Source organism: Pinus tabuliformis, chromosome Q, assembly GCF_031772625.1.
Source record: "Pinus tabuliformis cultivar Carrire ecotype Pingquan chromosome Q, CPIR1, whole genome shotgun sequence".
Taxonomy (NCBI): domain Eukaryota; kingdom Viridiplantae; phylum Streptophyta; class Pinopsida; order Pinales; family Pinaceae; genus Pinus; species Pinus tabuliformis.
In genome coordinates, this window is record NC_142296.1 from 1,099,439,768 (window position 1) to 1,099,459,921 (window position 20,154).

Consider the following 20,154-nt stretch of genomic DNA (forward strand, 5'->3'; position numbering starts at 1 on the left):
ACAGTTAATTTTTCCATAGAAAAATGACACGTATTCTTATTCATTAGAGAAGAAAATTACATTTTATACGTGTTATAACATTCCAAGATAATCAGACTGAGAAAGCAGTCTCCAGCAAAAGAAAACCCTGAACGACCAACATGAATGACCCCGGGGGCCTCACATACAAAACCCAAACTAGGCAGCCAACATTTAAAAAAACCCCTAAGATCCGCACAAGAACTACAAACCCTAGGTTACTTGACTAGAAACAAACGGTGATGAACAGGCCATAATACATACATAAAAAAACACACAGGGCACATACGCCCACCATCAAAACCCCAAAAAGTTATATATGTTGCAAGGGTCGAAACCCAGAGAGAAGTTGAGGGATGGCTACAAGCGCTAGACAAGCGACGGCGTGAACCGCGAACCCCACATATGAGGACAACACACACCATTGCACCAAAGATGCAGAGTGAACAACGAGAAAAAACCCCATAACCAGCTCCTGTGAGCACCGATGCAGCGACAAGAAGACCCAGTGCAAACAAAGCACAGTGCGCAAAGCCCAAAAAGAAGCAGGCGGTGACTACAAAAACCTCGGCAAAACGCAACAGCATAAACAAGCATCAGACAACAATGACGAGGAAGTTGGACGGCAACAAACCCAAGCAAATCCCCAACACCAAGGCCAAAAATATGAACCCGGCAGTGCAACAAACAACAAAACTTTGCGCAGAGAAAACACTGCAAAGACAACAACGCCCACCACGACAGTGGAAAAACTCCAGCATCATTGACAGAGAGGCATGAACCAGGGGCCGAGGCGTCTAGAATTCGAAGTGCCCCACTCCCTCAACTCCTCCAATTTACAATTAATTAATATACAATTTACAATAATTAAAATCTCAAATACACCTTCAATCATAAATTTTCATATATATTTTTTAAAATTAAAATTCCAACTTAATTACTTTAAAAAAAAATTATATTTATATATATATAACTCCACCTTTCCACTAAACAAACATATTTTTAATATATATATATATATATGAAATAAAACGTTTTTAACAAACTTTTCACAAAATTAATTTTTCAAAAAAGATTTCTGGGTTCTTTCAAAACATGTATTCCCTTTGATATTTTTGTGAGAAGCTCAAATATTTGAAAAAAAAAAACATTTCATTTGGGAAAGATTTTATAAAAGTAGCTTAGTGGGACAAAACCTGTAACATTTTATGTCAATGTGTCAACAGTGTTTTTTTTCCAATTTTTGCTTGAGCATTAAAAGTTTAAATTTAATTATTTTTTATTTTTACAGTTTCGAAAAGATATTTAAATGTTGATACTGATCAGCAGCAGCAAAAATTTTAAAATGGATAATTTACTTGTTACCAGCTTTTAGGAAAATCTAAATACAAATTTAAAACTATTAGCTTTTAGGAAAATCTAAATACAAATTTAATATTATTTTTTCTTAATTTTTAGGAATTGATATTTTTTAAGCTATAATTAATTTAAAAAATTAAGGCTTAAATAGATAATTTACTTATTTGTTATTAGTTAAATCTAAATATAAATTTAATTTTAATGAAAACTATTTTTTCTTTTTAATTTAGGCTTTTTAATTTTTAAACTAAAGGAATTTTAGGCTTTTTAAACTATAATTATTTTAAAATTGAGGTTTTTTAAGCTAAAAAGGAATTGAGGCTTCTCTTCTTTTTCGAAAACCGAGTATATTATTTTCACATAAAGATGACAGATCCCTTTCACCCAGGATCATATGTTCTAAGTTCTAACTTTTTGACAAGATTTTCCAAAGTCAGTGTTAGTTTAACTATTTGTTCCATCAGTGTTAGTTTAATTATTTGTTCCATGAAAACACATATGATGCATTATTTAAATAAATGAAAAGGAAAAAGAATAGCCAACTTAGATATTTTCATTGTCTAGTTATAAAACAAAAGACGAGATAAAAAACTATGGGATCCTCTTTCACTCTTCTTGATTCTTCCCTTTTTCCCAACCCACAGTTTCAATCTCTTTTTCAGACCCTGGGAAACACTCTGATTTCTTGTAAAAACTTGTTTTATTGACCATTCAGTATTTTCAAGAACACGCAGGATAACAGAATGTCAACTAGGCTGTCTTATTAACCATCAAGGCAAAATCACCTTAACTGCATAAAATTATTGGATGCAAGATCTTTAAGGTACAATTTAATTAATCATCCATGCCTTCAGTTTCAAGTAAAAATCTTTGGCATATGCAAATCCAGAACATGAAAAAAACCTTGTGGTTATGAACAAAGAAATTACTTTGAAAAAGAAAACTGAAGGCATATTTTATTGCAAGAGTTTGAAAAAAACAAAATCTCCATGCAAAGTTGCCATATTTGTAATTCACCTTGGTTACAAAACCCATATTCAGTTTGCAGCACCTTACTGGTGTTATAGCAGAACAATAGAGTGAAAGCCAAGAGCATACAACGTTGGATATGCACTTGAGGCGAGTTGGATATTCTGTACTTGAACGTGATTTGGAAGATGCTTTGGATTTCTGGCTTAATGAAAAAATAGGACCATCCAAGGCAGCAAGCATCAATCCAAAATCATGAGAATGTGAACATTTAGGACCAGCGAAATATTTTAGTGATATCAGTTAGTCACATAACTACGAATATCGATTGTATTATATGGATTAGAATTTAAGATACACAAAAATATAACTTGTTCAACATTCGACCTGTTATTGAATCCACCACTGATCTCTGACATAGTACACCAATAATTGCACTGCAAACTCTAGTGATTGTATGATTAATACAGATACATTGTTATGCTTAAAATCTGATTTTTTGGAGCCTGCAAACAAATTCTCTGTTTTATCAAAAGAGTTTACAATGAAAATAAGGACCAGACACCCACTGAAGAGCACAAATGGGACCCCTAAGAACCTTCAGTCATTCTAATTTCATGAAGTGTAATGGTACAATGGTTGAAAATTAGTGCCATGCACTAAGCATTAAACAAGAAAAGCAAAACTGGTCCCCTTAACCCCACCACTAGTACAGTAGCTATAGCAACATGAAAATGGCTACACTGATATTAAGATCAATGATATTGTTGGCAGGTGACTTACCAATATCAAGAGAAACTATAACACAAGAGTTACACTGTTAGTTCTACAAATAGTTTTTTATGCGACAAATTCCCCCATATGGTTGACAGAAAATGGGCCCTGTATTGTGCACCAAAAGGCCTATGATATCGAGTTCCTTCTCTCCCTTGAAGTTGTTGATTTAGTGTCAGCGGGATTTACAGAAACAGGACTTAAGGAGCTTCCAGAAGTTTCTGAACTCCTATTTACTGAATGTGCTTTGTTCGACCATAACTTGTTGAAAATCCTCTTTGACCTTGATGGTAACAAAAATAAACCTCTTGCTTTTGTATCTTTTACTTCTTCGTGCTGCATGTTAGTTCCTTCTCTTTCTGTTTCAGCTATTCTAATCTTCATTGAAGTTATATCTCCTTTAAAATCATCATGTACTGCTTCCCACTCGTCTTCAGGATTAGTTGCTGACTGAGAGCTTTCCTGAGACCCATTTTCCTGGGGTAAGAGAGCTTTGACATTACTAGGCAAGTCATTCAGCAGCAATCCACCTGACATGGCAGTTCTAACATGCTCAAAGAAGAGAACCTGCACAACCACACGCAGAGGTAAACGCTCGTTCTGTGCAGCGTGCATGCAGGCATCCATTGATAACTTCTTACAATCCATCAACCTGCATATCTTTTTCCTTTCACTCTTTGTGAGCCCAGGATGCTCCTGCACATTAAGCAATGATCCAATATTTGTTCAGAATGCAGAAGTTTTTGTAGAAAAATAAAAAGAAAGATATAGATATTATTTTATGAGCCTTGAAAGGGCAATTAATCAACATGGGATCATGATGATTTTGTCCATTAAACCATGAAGATTCATACGAAGATGGAGTTTTACCTTGAGATATATGTCGATAGCCCTGTACAAACCATCATGCACTGGTCGTTCAATATCGGATATTGATTCAGCGAGATTGATAAACTTTGACAGGGGTAGATGTGTGTCATGGGCTATTTCTGCAAGATATCCATCAATGAGCTTTGCAACACTCAACTTTGAAGTATGGGTCACAGAAGTCAACCTTCTACCTTCAGAAAATTCTAAAGTTCCAGCAGACCTTGTTCTCTGCCTATCGTAAGGCAATTGTGCCCTTTCTGGACTCCTTCGAGGACTCTTATCCTGCATCAGAAAATGCTCTAATATGCATTGCACGAGATCTACATCATACAGGGAATCATTCGTGTCTGATGAAGATGGAATCAATAAGTCATTAAGTGAAGCTTCTTCTAACTGGATGCCTATCCTCCTTGCAAGTTCCATTTCAGATGAAGTTTCTTCTCCCAGTATAGTAGCAACCTTCAATAGCTTAAGCAAAAAGCTGCAGGAAGTTGATCCTTTTTCTGGTGGTAATAAGCTAACAATAGTTTCCACAAGCTGTCTATGTTTTGCTGTTGTCTCCACATCATTTGAAATTGGCCCATTTTCATTTTTTAAAGTACCTGTATGGTCATGATCCTTTGAAAAACCAGGTAACCAACGGAGAGTGTAAACCTTCAGGGCCTCACCTATTAGCTTATGTGACATTCTTCCCTTGGATTTAATAGCTACTATTACTCGCTCATACAAATCAATTTCCAGTTCACAAATGTCTTCAATCCACCAATCCTTTGGAACATAGCGATGTTTGGAATTTTGTATTCCATTCCATGGAGGACTATTACTGTTTCCTACACATGGTTGGCCATTTACTAACTTCACTCTTGTGTAAGTGAAGGACCAATCAACCTTTGAAGGATCAACTGAAGTCTTTGAAGCAATTGAGTCAATACATCTTCCTACAACCTTGAGGTCTTCTGACCAAGGTAAGAATGATTTGGCAGCCTGCAATACAATAATGGAATCTTTCCAGCTTCGAAATAAACTAGAGCTGAAAAACACCTCAATCTTATAGATTAGATTTCCTTTTTCCATAGCTTCTGTCATCCCAAGATATTCTGCAGCACAGCGAACTGCAACAACATTGTAGGCATTGAGTGTAACAACAATTCCATAGCAGAATTTGGCACATAGCTCAAAGGCATGAGGCCCTCCTGGAAAATCAGGAAGATCAACTTCATCATTCTGTGCTTCAGCAGCTTTTGCTACCAAACTTTGTAAGCAGCGGCTCTTACACAAAAGGGGAAACTGCAACCACAAAGTCGCATACTTAATTTAAGAGGGAAGTGGTAAGCACTGACTTGTTCTAAAGAAAAAGCACGTTTTGAACTTCAATTTTTTCAACAATCAAGTTCTCCATACACTGAATCAGGATACAATAATTTTACAAACAGAACCAAAAGAAAAAGACATCAAATGTACGTGTCCGTGTTAGGATAGTATGCATCTGCATTCAATGTCATACCTAGCAGCACACTTGAAACCACCAAACTAATAGCAAATATTGCAATCAATAGATCCAGCAACAACTTTCATCAATTGGTATTCCACATCAGACAGACAAATTCACACTTTCTAAATTTGATTTTTTATTGCCACGTTTAGGTAATAGGAACAGTAACAAATAAAGGCTATTTACTAAGAATAAAATACACAGTGACGAGAGAATCAATAAAAAATCACATAAAATGCATAAAGATTTTGCATGAACAGCTGAAAACAGCTACAAAATCTGAAACAAATCGATATCACGTGTAAATTGTCAGTGCAATACCTCCGGTATAAATAACTAAATATAATGCAAAACTTATAGAGATTGAACTGCTTGGCTCAGAGGAATTCTACAAAAGGAAATCAGAATGCAATAAACAATTCTTCAGAGTTAGATCACAAGATGAAGTAGCCACAGGTCCATTTATAGCTGAAACTCTAGCACAGTTATGATGCGCTTATTTAGAAGACATGTTAGAACGATAAGGTAAAGTTACTTTTAAAACATACCATGAAAAAACATTTTATTGATAAAAACAGTTTAGAATATTAAAATAAGCCAAATTCTTGAGCTAATGCATGTCATAACAAAGACGAAAAATAGACTTTGAATCTTTCGAAATGCTTTTGTTAATGTTGCATTTCCTTATGGAAAATCAATTTGAAAAGACAGATTGACCGCTATATTACAAACTCCGTGATACAGTAAAACTAATAGAGGCCATTGAGGGATTGCAAGCCACCAACACAGTACTCATCAGTAAGGGGTGAGAAACTCCCTTAACATGTACTAATATAACGAACTTGCATGAGAAAAGACGTTGGGGCTGTTCCAATCCAAAATTCAAATATAGAGCAAAGCTCATCTCCAAAGAGGGAACGAAGTTTCAAGTAAAATGATTATTATACAACAAAAGACTAGCATACCAGATAATCACTCTGAACTTTGAAGCTATGCACATAAAGTTGCTCATGAATTTCTTCAGCATGATTACTGCATCTTTTTAAACCCAAAAAGAAGTTTGATTGGATATAAGCACAAAACTGTAGTAAAAAATCAATTACAAAAGGCAGATATTGGCAATACCAATTGGATACTCAAAGTCTAGCTAGAGTATAAATAAAAATTTTACTTATTTGCATGATATAGGTCTCTAAAGAAACCAAACACGTGCCTAACTCTATACATTGTTTTAATCAAACTGTAATACATTCACAGATTTCTCACACACATTAATCTTACCTTGTGCAGATAGAATTTTGAATCTTCCACATTTATAATAATGTCGCTTGACATCTCCGTTGCCACATACCTACACAAGATGGTTACACTTAAGTAGAATGTTCATGAAAAATTGTAAAAAGGAAATGCTGGAAACATTTTATAAATTGAATTGGGAAATTGAGAATCTTATATTACTAGAATCAATACTCTTGTGTAGCTATTCATCAGGATCCTATGAAATTGGAAGTAATACACACCATATACGTCCCATTTGTCATTTGAATTTTAAAAATTAAGAAAAAATAGAAAAAGGATAGATTGATCACCTTCAAAAGTACATGTAATTCCTACTTTGCGCTAAAAATTCCTACCAAGAGACATTTACATCAATTAACCAGACAGATACATAAATAAAGGTTTATGATGTGATGATAACAATGATTAGCATCCACTAAGACCAACATTGGTCTATCAGACCTGTTGAGATAGCAACAACCCTCCATACTATTTTTGACTTGAGCATCTAATGGACGCAAGATAACATGGGGTCCCTCCTTTTACTTTAGATGTTTCTAGGCCTTCATGACCTTTACTACACATTGTCTTCATTTACTGAAAAGTTTTTGCTTATGAAGCTTATCCTTCTTCTTTCCCTTTGAATTCACTAAGATTCTCAAAGAGTGGTTTGATCCGTTCTTCAACCTTTAGACAAGTACTTTTTCCTTTGGAAATTCTCCCAAAACATGTGCAAAACATCTTTTTTGCATCTTGCAAAAAATCTCATACTTGCATTTTATCGCACTCAAACTTCTTTTATCCACAACACATTGTGTCTCGCAACTCAAATGTTTTCTAGTGTGAGACATTGCATCACTCTAAAAAATTCCTTGGTGCAACACATCACATCGCTAAAAACTTTCCTTGATCGCAACAAAGGTAAAAAAAACTTGAAGTCAAATTCTTCTCTATCGCCAACTTTCCTTTAGTGCATCCTTAAAAAGTTTGCTTCCTTGTGTCATTTTGTACTCAAAGTTCTTTTAATTTGCAAAACAATGCATGGCACAAAAGTTTACTTTGATGCGATACATCACAATTCTTGAAAATATTTCCCTCGCAACATGCCAAACTTTAGATCCATGCAAAAAAAGTTTTCTTCCTTGGCCAGACATCACACCACAAGAATGTTTACCTCCATGAGACATATCGCATCACAACAAAGTTTATGTCAGTGCGACATGTCACATAACAACAATGTTTTCTCCCTCATGACGTTTCACATGGACCAAAAAAACTTTTTCACGCAATGCAAAAATTTCTTCCTTCACATTGTATTGCACCAAAAACATATTTCTATTCGATGTGTCACACTTCTACAAAGTTTTTGCATGCACAACATAACATATTGGCCACAAGTTCTCTCCTCTAAGATATGTCACACTCAAAATCCCCTTTTGTGCAGTATGTCACACTGCAATCAAGTTTCTATCTTCGCGACAAACTCTTTATTGCACCTCACCAAAGCTTCCATTCATGCAACACACTCCAAGGAAGGTTTTATAGTATGCATCATCCCAAACTTTTAAAAGAACATGACATTATGCCTTGAAGAAAGAGCCCAATAGAGTGAAGATCAAGCTTCAAAGCCAGAAACTAGCAACCTCCTAGATCAAGAAAACATACAAGGATCATGAAACTTGAAACAAGAAACCTGGAGGAAAAGATTTACAAGACAAAATGGCTACAGGTGCCAAGGATCAAGAGCACGACGTATCTTCTCCTGTCCAAAAGAAATTGATGAAGACTTTAGCGATTATTCCACCTTTCTCACAACAAAAAGAATTATCTAACACTCCAAAGAATGCAGAACAATCTTCCTAAAAGAAATCACCCAAATTTAATGAGGGGTGCCACACCCAAAAGGATCTTCCTTGTGATACACAAGGTTTGAAATCTGATTCACATGGAAAGTGAAAAGGTTTGCAACACAGTGCTTTTCACACAACACGTTAAAAGTGGTGAAACACAGGGATTTCATGAGAGATGGATAGCTATTAGCGACAGATATGAAGATGTTGGTTGTGGGTGGGACTGAAAGGTACCTTTCAGCAGATCTAGACTACCACCTTTCAAAAGCAATTAAAAGAAACTGTTCACTTCCAAGGAGATGACTGAAACTGCCACTTGGCTATATCTCATTGCTCACATTTACTTTGTTGAAAATGACACCGCCACCTAGCCAATTTGTTGAAACTGAAACTACCACTTGGACACCAACGAGGGGCAATTATTTTGTAAATAATTATAAATATTAGAAAATCTAAGGAGAAAAGGAAGCTTTTGGCTCTTGTATCTTTCAGGTACTATTGCTAGAACTTCTAATGAAGAGAAGCCATTTTGACCAAGCCATTTTTTGGAGAACTTTGATTCTTATGCCGCATTCACCATGGACTATTCTGTTGCCTGTGCTAAGCACTAGACTATTCATATGTGTAGTTGCTGCATTTTTATTTCTGTACTTCTGAAAATGTTTGTTTGAATCTATGAGCATAGGACTGTAAATGGTTGTTTTAATGCTGAACTATTCTGCGTTTACAATCATTTACTCATATTATTGTCTTTATTCTCAGCAAACTACTTCAGTGGGTCTTTGACAGGAGCATGTGTGGTTTTGTAATTGATTTTTTATTATTGCTAGTTTCATCCAGATACATTTGCATCTTTGATTAACTGCATTTCATTCTTTAGTTTAGAAAGCCAATAAAGGGTGGATTGGGGGGCAATTGATAAACCCAAAAAATTAGTAATGGCTGCCAGGCCATAATCCAGATGGGTTCCCTATTCCAAATGAGACCCTAAGAAATTTGATGATTAATTGATTTTTTTTAACATTTTGTTTTTATGATCAAAAAGATTGTAGGGAAACTTTCCCAGCTTTATTTGGCTCCCATGAGTTAACAAGTTATGCAGATCATTAGTGTTACAAATATTGAGGGAAGTGATGCCTTTAACAGTCCCTTTCAGTGCAAGAATGATCAGAAGTGTACTAATCTACATTAAAAATTTAAAGCACATAATCTTCACTTGTACAATGATTGCCTACACATTCACACATTTCTCCTCTCTCTCTCTCTCTCTCTCTGAGAATCAGATGTTCCTTCTAATAGTTTTCCTACCACTTTGGTGAGTGAGTGTTACTGCTTAATAACCTTTTTTCATTATTTATTATCCAATTTCTTAAATTTAGAATAGTCAGACCAAAAGAAGAAACGTTCCATACTATGGGAAATCCATAATGTATAAGAATGTTCCAGACTAAGAAATAAGGATTAGAACAATCGAATACTGTTTTGTAGTTCAAGAAAATGTTACAAGATTAAAGCAATTGTTTGGGTATTACATACACACAAGACAGAAGATCTACAATGAATCCATCAAAAACCTAAGAGCCTTGCCCGCATTGTACTGAATCCACTGATTTGTCCATCAGACACTGTAGCATCTGTGAATCATCAAATACCTGTTTCTTAGTTTTCAGAATAGACTACTGGTCCTTGAGAAAGGTCATGGAGATAATCCCATTAGACTCCATTCTAAGTTGTAACCAATGTTCGTTTTAGTAATCAATCATTCATGGGACTTATTTTCTTTGAACTTGAGACATCATTTGAATAGAATATTCTCTTCCTACTCATTCTTGTCTTTTAGTGGAATGGTTGAAAGAGTTTTTCTTTATATTTTTGAAAAAAAAATCCTCAGCTAGACAGCGCATTTTCCCAGGATGGTAAAGGTCTCCAACATAGTTCCTAGAATCTTTGAATTTCTCCACAATTTTCTTTGAAGCCATTATTTTGCTCTAGTTTGGAAAAATATTAACATTTTGGTTTATGAAACCATTGTGATATTGTTTCTTACTGTCTAGTTCGAGATGTCTGATTTCAGACTCCATCAATGGTATTGTTTCCACAATATTACTTTACTTCCAGTGAAGTTATTCCAAGAGTTTGGCCACTTAAGACGCCTCTTAAGGTTGTTTAATGATTGATCTATAACCCTGAAATTGGCAAGGAAACAGCAAACTCTTACTCTATATTTGTTAACCTCATTATAGAATTGCAGGCTGCATATATTACTGCTTTGTTGATTTTTGCATGAAATAGTAAGAAACTTCACTCCCATGATAGAATTGCCAGCTGCATCTATTACTGCTTTGTTGATTTTTGTACGATATAGTAAGAAACCTTACTTATCACAGAAGATCCTTGCCAAAAATTCAAAATCTGTGTGGTATCCAAGATGTAATAAGATCTTGATGTTTGAAATGATTCAATACTTTTTCTCAGAACACAGTATGCCGTCATATTGTATAATGACTCGTGTGAGACATTTGAGGACTGAAAGCTAGCAAGAGCAATCTCAGTACAACTTTCATTATGATGACACATGTTCAGTCCTAAATTACTGTCTTTGATTAATTAGTCAGTAACATCAATATGTAGCTCAAGATTTTCAGAGTTATGTCTCATGCCAAGTCACTACTTTTAAAGTAGTATTTTCTTTTTTGTTAACCAAAGCATGTTCTTTCCTAGAAAATCAACAAAAAGTTAAACTGGAATAGAAAACTTCTTGATGAACCGTACAGTGGGATACAATGTCTATTTATGTCTAGGGAGATAACCTCTTCTATTCTCCCATCTCTTAAACCTATACTCTATCGGTTCTTTCTTTTTCTTTTTGTAACCTTATCCGCAGTCCTTTTAGTGTAGACTGACATAGTTGGGAAATTTTGTTCCTTGGCACTTCCTACAGGAACAGCTCTGTATGTAGGCATCTTGGTCCCATAAGCCAGTTCACCTATTGGACTGTTTGATCATATTTCCATTCCATTTTGACTCCATCATTTATTATTTTCATATCCACAGGTTGGGAATCGGGATACCTAGCTATGAAATTAATGAACATTGCAATTCATAGATGTAACTGTTTTGGATTTCATCTACATTCAAGTTTCATCTTTTGCTGTTTATTAATTGATTGCTTTCATTCTCCACTATGTTACTTATTGTGCATGCATTTTAAGAGAGTAATAACCTCCATTGCATTCTAAAGAAACCATGAGTACTCTTTCATCATCTTTTCTGAGATATCCATTTGGTAATGTTCAAAAGCTATCCTTCTTTAAACTCTTCTTATGGTCTTAAGAGGAGGAACAAGTTAAGTTCACCATCTTCCTGAAGGTCATATCTTAATTCAATAATTGTTCAAAATCTTATTACAAGCTTCTCAAGAACAACAGATCACTTCACATCGGTGCCAACATCATGTAGCAAAGTATTCGTACTGTATGCTTAGTGAAATCAAAAATGGGTTACATCCAAACTAAGCTGTACTGCTTTCATCCTGGAGGAATGCTGGCATATATCTTTGATGTAAAAAATGTTCCCTCTGCATATTAATGGGCAATATGAAGAAGCCAAGAAGACCATTGTTCAGATGTTGCAGATCTATAACCACAGAAAACCTAACAAATTGGATACTCTTTCATCTATACAACACACTCTTGTAGGACCACAACTCTGTTGCATGTACATCTCCTAACAGCAATCACTGCCCACAACCATGTCTTCTTAATAAACAACATACTCTTGTGGGACCACAACTCTGTTGCATGTACACCTCCTAACAGCAATCCCTGCCCACAACCGTGTCTGCTTAATAAAGAGAAACTCAAACTGAAGTCTAGGCTTACTTTCATGTGGCATGTTGCTTAAGTTATCCCAATTGCCTTACCTTTGCTATGCTCAGGTAGGCATTTCCTTCTGCATAGTGAAAAGAAATTCAAACGAGAGTTCAAGTTTGAGCTTATCCTGTTTTTCAGAAACATGCACTTTCCTTCAAATCTCAACCAACCCTACCTACTGGCAAGTTCTTTTAGCTTGAAACCAGCATTGTTTCCCTTGTGTTCAAACATCGTTGAATAGGATTTCCCCAAAAATCATTCCCTTTTTTGCAAGAAAGACAAATGGATAAATCTCTAACTTAACTGGAAAGGGTATTGTGGCAAATACTGAATGGATCATCAATTCCAGTTCAATGACCAAATATGCTTACATCTCACTATGGAGATAATTGAAGAATGAAAATCAAACCCATTTGATATGATGGTCCATAATACCTTTAAGTTGAACTCACTACCCTACTTGGAATTACACTTGGTTTTCAATGTAAGCAAGCTTAGATTATTATACACGTCATTATTTCTAGATTATAGCCATAATGAGGTGCACAATCTGCATAGCTGTAACAAGGAATTAACCGACCATGAAGAGAAGATAAAATAGTTGAGTACTTTCATGCCCAAACTAATCAGCACCCTGCACAAAAAGTCATTGTTCCTACCACCTTTGTTACTAGAGTTATCCGCATCCCTGTTAATAATATCTTAAACTTGAAAATTCCCTCCTCAAGGAAACCCTCCAAGACAATGGCTACTCTAATTCTCAGATAAACAAAGCTTTCCCACAAAACCAGCCATGCAAGGCCCACCACTAACTCTCATACCTTCTTCTCCACACTGGTATCTTTTTTCGCTAAATTCATGTCACCACAGAGAATTTTTCCAAAATACTCCAAAAAGGAAGATCAAAACTCCCCATAAAATCCTAGAAAATTTCGTCAAATAATGGCAAATTTAAATCTGATCAGTTCCTAAACCAATGTGTTTATGAAATTCCTTGCTCTTGTGGAACCTCTTAGATATGTCCAACTGGTCATTCCATCAAAACCAGGCTTAAAGAACACATCACCAATACCAACATAACCATACCACCAAAACAAAGCAAATGTTGAACATTTTTAATCATACCATGCACCCCATTTGTTTTGACAAAACCAACATATTAACCAAAACCGACAATTACATCAGGAGACTCACTAGAGAAAGAAGCCATCGAAATTCAAAACAAAGCCAATAACATGAATCGCAAAGTTGGTTTAAACTAAGCCAATCTTGGCAGACCATCATCAATCCCCTTCCTTCCCTAGATGTACCATCTACTCAGGTCTTCCTTTGTTCCATCCACCCCAGCCATTTCATTTTTCTGTCCTTTGAGTATTTTGATTGCTTTCTTTCTTCCTCTTCCTTAATTCTCCTCTCCTTTCTCCCTATCTCATTTTAAGTGATTTTGTGCTTTCCCTGCTTTCTCTTTATTTTTCCTTCTTACCCTCCCTCATTGTTTGTATTTATTTTATTTTCTTCCTTTCCTTTTCATTTTATATAAATTATTGTTTTACTCTTTTCTTTAGTGTCTCCTTTATCATCCCCCTTTCCCTCCCTTTTTCTTCTTGTCCTCTTCTATTTATTCTAGTTTCCTTCATTTTCAGCGGTATTGTTCTCTATTTTCTGCTATTCCCCTGAGAGGATGAGTGAAGTGTTCACTCAAAAGGTGTCGGACTAAAACATTTTAGATGGTTAAAACCAAAAATTTTGATAAGTATTAAGAAGATAAAAACCTTCATGGGATAGATAAAGATATTCATAGACCGCAGGATTAATACTGGAAGGAAATTACATTATCCCGACACTGCCAAATGGATATCTGAAACAATTATCTAGAAAAAATTTGTATTTCTGAAATACAGCAAAAAAGACATTTTTATTTTAAAAGAGCAAATTATAAAGAATAAAAACATCAGCAGACGAAAAAAGAGGGAAAATTCAAGGAGAAGATTAAAAGAATACATGTGATGCCATTGGTGCACACATGTAAGTAATATCGAAGTAGTTCAACTAGTAAACAGAAAAGATATACAAAAAGGTATCCACCATGTAGTATACATAAAAATTGAAACCAAATAAGCATGCCATTTATATTTTTCCACAGTAGAATCTATTTATTTTCAAAATATTTCTTTTCCACTTAATGCCGGTTTCCAAGTAACATCATGCTATCCAGCAAATTCTATTTCCTTTAATTTTCATAAATAATTTGTTTCCTAGGAGAGAAGAATTTTGTTACTTATTGCTGGCCCCACCACAATGGTGAGTTACAAAGAGACCAAACTTCCAAAAAAGGAAAAGCGACACTAGTTTTGCAGGAATTATTTGGAGTAAGTTCACCTTTATTTGCATAATCCCAAAATAATTGAGAAGTTGCTAGAGGCAATTAACAACTAGATAACGTTTTCATAATAGATATTAGACATTATGTCAATATCATTGGAGAACATGGTGAGATGCCTATTTTCATCTGAGAAATCTATACATGCTTTATTAAATGTGGTAAGCAACATAACATGCTCAGCTTGTGCTGCTTACATGCTGTATGTTCTAATTTTGCAGAAACCAACTATTCGAAATTCTGCTCAGCCATCTAGATGATTCATGTCATAGCTTGTGTTCTTGTTCACACTGTATAGTTTTATATAATGTCACATAATAGATGTCAGGGAGTATTTTGCACCTCTGAAATGTCACATGCGTACATTTTAGTATTTTACTACTATGACCAAATTGAGAATTAGTACATCGGACTCCATGAAATTAATGTCATTGCTTGTGGAAGAAGTTAGCATTTTCCTAGCCTGTAATAGAAGCTAGAACCAACTAAATGAATATGGTTTGGGCTTTCAAATTAGACTACTTGCTTCCTGAGGCTGGCTATGCTTGGTTTGTGCGTATTGAAGAAAGATGCCCTTATATAAACTACTGACATTTGTGTACATGATAACGCAGTTCGAGAACCTATATTTTAATATTTCCCAAGATTTGCCTGCTGGTTTCCTACAATCATTCTAAGCAATATTCTCTGTATGATGAGCATTGAAAACTCATGCTGTCGTAACTTTTGGTATGTACGCTGTCAAGTTCCAGATTTGTTTATAAGAAAAGATAATTTTCAGAGCTTCTTATCTTGGAAAGAAAAAGCGGTTTGAAACAAGGCAGTGTATCCTGGAAAAAATAAATAGAGTAGAATTCTTCAACAACACCACAGAAAATATTCAATATACAGAATAACTGCAGAAATACAAAACATTTATTTTCAAAGGGTGTGTGTGTGTAAAGAGAGAGAGAGACAGATGTACATAAATTGTACGGACCATGGACGGAAATTTGAACAGTTAGAATATGAGTTAAGGGGATCCAAAGAATAGGACCGCAAAGTTGCGACAGTTCCAATCTTGCAATGATTTCAATTCTACATGTCAGAGTAGCTATTAATAACAGGTCTCTGGAAGAGGCCTAAATTTCATTCACAGAGTACAGGGAAATATTCCTGTAAGAAGGAATGAGAGGGAACAAAAATCCAAGGCAAAGCTGAAGATTTTACCTGAAGTGGATAGTTTTACTTTTACCTGATTAAAGTAAGGTAGGTCATATGACCCAATATAAACAAAGCAGATACTGAAAGCGCAGCCAATGGTCAGATCACTGGGGTCGAAGCTTCTAAAATTCTAGGGATGGTGCGCATATAAATATATAGACTCGAGCTAGTAGAAGATAAACTGGAATCTATCCCTCAAATTACTTTTAGAGCAGCCAATTACAGCCTCTCCAAAGAGGGGCTGCTGCTGGTACTCTAACCTTCTGCTAAAAAGGCATGCTTCTACTTTTTATGGGGTTTTGTCCAGGATTCATAGCCCATAGCATACTCTTCCTTTTCTGGAGCAACGAAATAATTATTAGCCCATGGTATTCCATTAGAGTTTTCAGTAAACTACTTCTGCTCTATACTATGGAATTTTTATTTGGGGTTTAAAGCTCTGGAATTTCAGACAGCAGCTAAAATGAAAGACTAAGCATTCACAGATATGACCTTATGGCTTTAAGAATGACAAGTATCATTCAAAAAGCTAGATGACAACTCTGCCTCAAATTGCTTCAGAAGTACGAAATATCTTTCTTCAATGTTTCAATTCATAAACTCAATTTTCAAATGCATCCGGCGTCTATTTTTCCAACTCTATAAAGATAACAGCAGTTTTGTCAATTTGGAACCAGTCTGGAACACACAACCTGAGAAAACTTTGTATAACAGAGCTTTCAGTTAGACCTGAACAATTATTTTAAGAGAAACAAAACGTTCGAACACTCTCATACATAAGTTATACACTGTTTTGAGAGAAGAAGCCTTTGAGCATCTTCGGCCGCAACTAGAATTAGTCACAAAAAAAAACAAGAAATAAGAAAAAAGAGGCCCACACAGAAAACTACACCAAGCTGCGAATCTGAAATTTCTCACAACTGTGACTTGAAGCTGTAGACGTTGAAATAATACAACAAACAAGTAAGTCAAAGGCATTCCATCCGAAGCTTTTGCAAGAAAAACCAGGAAACAAAATACTCAAATTTGGCCACAATCAACTTTTCTTACAAGAAATGCTTCCTTGCTAGGAATGTCTTTCAACATAAACTATCGCAGCTAGTTGATTTTTAAGAAAATTTATCCCGAACTAAACTAGATGACAGGACATACAATCAACATCAAAGATACCCAGTTAGTAGAACCCCCTATAATCCTCTGAGAGCATGCTGATTTTCTATAGAGAGCTTCACACTTGCCATGGCAACAAAGTATCATAGTTGAGACATTTTTTCCCATATCGATCCTGAGCTAAGCTAGACGACAGTGAATGCCCTTTGAATTTATTTCTGAATACTGATATCCTGCTGCAACATCCTACAATGACATAAATGATAGTGGCTCACCTGATATTGCCATCTGCCTGAAATACATCTGACTTGGATCCCAGCTTCATAAACTTCATTCTGAAGTATATATCTTGCACTTTCTTCAGCCAATGATGTTCTTCCAGAGACACGACTCAAAAATCACTGGATATTATGCATGTCATTCCACCCCTTCAAAGTTCAAACTGTAGACCCCTGGAACACTGAGGAATTTAGGATTTTTAGATCAAACATGAACTTGGGTGTTGGAAAACTCTGTCAAAAGGAGATGGGTGGAGATGTGAATGCAAAGAAAAAGTTGGTCAGGACGGAGAAGTAAACAAATGATAGGCTTTGTTTTCTTTATAGTTCCCTTCTCCCTCCCCTCAAACAATGGTGAGTTTTGCAGATTTTGTTTTTATGGGCTTGTTTCCCAAGGCTCAAACAGAGCCCCTCAGAGTCCGGGCAAATAGTCAGCAACCTCAAGTATTGCCAACCTAGTAAAATAATAATAACGCATAATAAATGCATAAGCTCAGAGGCAATAACAATGACATTAACAAAGTCTGACAGCAAGTTTTGCTTCCATTTTACTTCAACAAATAACGTCCATCCCATTCATTCCTGTCTCATCATGTGCCAAAGCAGGAGAGCAACGTTATATCATATGGTTGTCCACAATTTACTCCAGCGGTGGTGTCACACGCTTTAATTTATTTTCCTTCCTTTTTTCACACTGGTGTACTGTAATGGACTATAGTCTTACAGTTGATAGCGCAGAGGATCTTGTTCCCAAGTCCAGCAAGTAGCTCCTGTAGGCGAACAGGGAGCAGACAAGGACAGTAATGGGATTCTCCTGGCCTCCTGTGATGCAGTTTTGTGTTTGTTGGTCATCTTAAGAGACACATTTTTCTACCAAGTTGCCTTCCCTTAACTTTTATATCAAGTTCTGGCAAATGGGCTTAGTCTGCTACCTTTTCTTTTTGTACAAGGATTGGCTAACCATGCCTGAGAAGTCAGAAGTGGGAGCCAAAATCCATACTTTACTCAGTATCAACAAACATATGGGTTGATTGATGATGCTCTGCTTTGACAAATGGGCTAACTTAACTTCCTTAGGCAAATGGACAGGCTAGAAAAAGCCAAGGAAGGCCTGGAAGATGGAAGGGAAAAAAGGGGAATATTCTCTGGTTATATATGGCATATGTAATCCATGTCTTGAGCATTGCCACCAGCGTTTGTCATAATAATATTCAGAAGAAGAAGAAATGTGGCAGACAATGGCACAGACAGAGAGGACGACGTTAGTGGAAAACCATCAACTTGTACAATCTGCCCTGTTTTTTTGCAAAACAGGCTTACCCTGCCAAAAACCGCAGCCTTATACTTAAGTTGGCCTCTCAGAGCTTTAAGGTGTTCTCCGTTCCGTTGTCTGTGCGTAGTGTTATTACGCATGAAAAACATGCTCTGGGGATTGAACCCATGACCATGCTAATACCCATCTCCGGCCAGCCAGCAGTACTGGCAGGAATAAGTTAATCGTGTAGTAGTCGTGTAGTAGATAACAAATCTTTTCGAATGCCTTTTTTTCTTCGTAAATTAAGTAGAAATTTTCAAAATTCAAGATTGCGCTTCAAATTTTCAAAGCTTATTGAAACTGTAACGAAGAAAAATTTAAATTATTGAAATTATTGTAAGGAGTTGTTGGAATCAAATAAAAATTTAAAATTTATTATTTTTTACCGATGAATTCCTATTTTTCATGATCTAAAACCACCTAACAAAATAGAAAACTTCATCTGGGGTGATATCTATTGTGGGTTTGGGTTTGAGTATTCTTTATTTGTGGTGATATCTATCGTGGTTTTGGGTTTGTCTAAAAATTATTTTTATTTGGTTAAGATATTGTTTTTTCTCTAAAGTAAAGAAATAGATTTTTTTTTAAAGATGATTTGTTGAATTAACTAAATCAAATTAATAGTTGAAGGAAAAATAAATTAATAGTCTAAAATTTATTAATAGTTTAAGAAAAAAATAGATTAATGGTCCAAAACTATTAATAATTTAAGGAAGAAATAGATTAGTGGTCCAACACTTATTAGTATCTAGCCCATAAAAACTCACTTCCTATTTCTTTAGACACTGGTAACAAGTAATGTGAAGTGACTAATAATACCAAGTGAAATGGTGTGGAATGGTTGAGTTAAATAGATAGTTAAATAGAATACCGTAATATTAAGTAAGTGAAATGATTTCTTTAAATAATAATGATAGTGATGAATTAACTTGCATTCAACTTTTTACTTTCTAAAATACTGGTAACAAGTAATGTCAAGTGACTAATAATACTAAGTAAAAATGGTGCGGAATATAAACTATCAAGTAAATAAAATAATTTTTTTAAATAATAATAATAAATCAACTTGCATTCAATATATTTCATTGATTTGCAATTCCATGATTTCCAGACTCAGTACTGATCAATTTTCCTTTACTTACAAAAACGGTGACCCTGATAAAAAGACTCTGAGCAATTTTCCTTTACTTGAAAAAACGGTGACCCTGATAAAATGACTCTGAGCAGTTGCATATACGCCGCCTGAAATGGAAGAGTGACTGAGCAGTAACCAGCGTAGGAAGGACACGAAAACATACGATATAAATACATACAGTCGTTACCAAGATACGTAGGCCACGCACATGGGGATGCACATGCAGGTTCAGAGCAGAGGATATGGCTTTA

The 20,154-nt window shown here is 35.4% G+C and overlaps 1 protein-coding gene across 1 annotated transcript; it reads right to left on the bottom strand.

Moving 5' to 3' along the window:
• Positions 1-2,717: 2,717 nt before the first annotated feature.
• Positions 2,718-18,979, bottom strand: LOC149223334 (phototropic-responsive NPH3 family protein NPY4-like). Its single transcript, XM_089385807.1, has 4 exons — positions 17,451-18,979; positions 6,764-6,833; positions 3,991-5,277; positions 2,718-3,816 (listed from the first exon to the last, which is right to left on the bottom strand). Exons 1-4 carry the CDS (start codon positions 17,507-17,509, stop codon positions 3,250-3,252), a joined length of 1,983 nt encoding a protein of 660 aa, XP_089241933.1. The 5' UTR covers positions 17,510-18,979; the 3' UTR covers positions 2,718-3,249.
• Positions 18,980-20,154: the final 1,175 nt, after the last annotated feature.

What these genes read in the sequence shown, in the direction of transcription:
- LOC149223334 (XM_089385807.1), bottom strand. Translation starts at nt 17,509, where the DNA reads ATGAAGTTTATGAAGCTGGGATCCAAGTCAGATGTATTTCAGGCAGAT. An exon ending in CAGGCAGATGGCAATATCAG is followed by an intron (nt 6,834 to 17,450) that starts GTGAGCCACTAT and finishes CATCTTGTGTAG; the next exon opens with GTATGTGGCAACGGAGATGT. An exon ending in CAAAATTCTATCTGCACAAG is followed by an intron (nt 5,278 to 6,763) that starts GTAAGATTAATG and finishes TTGTGGTTGCAG; the next exon opens with TTTCCCCTTTTGTGTAAGAG.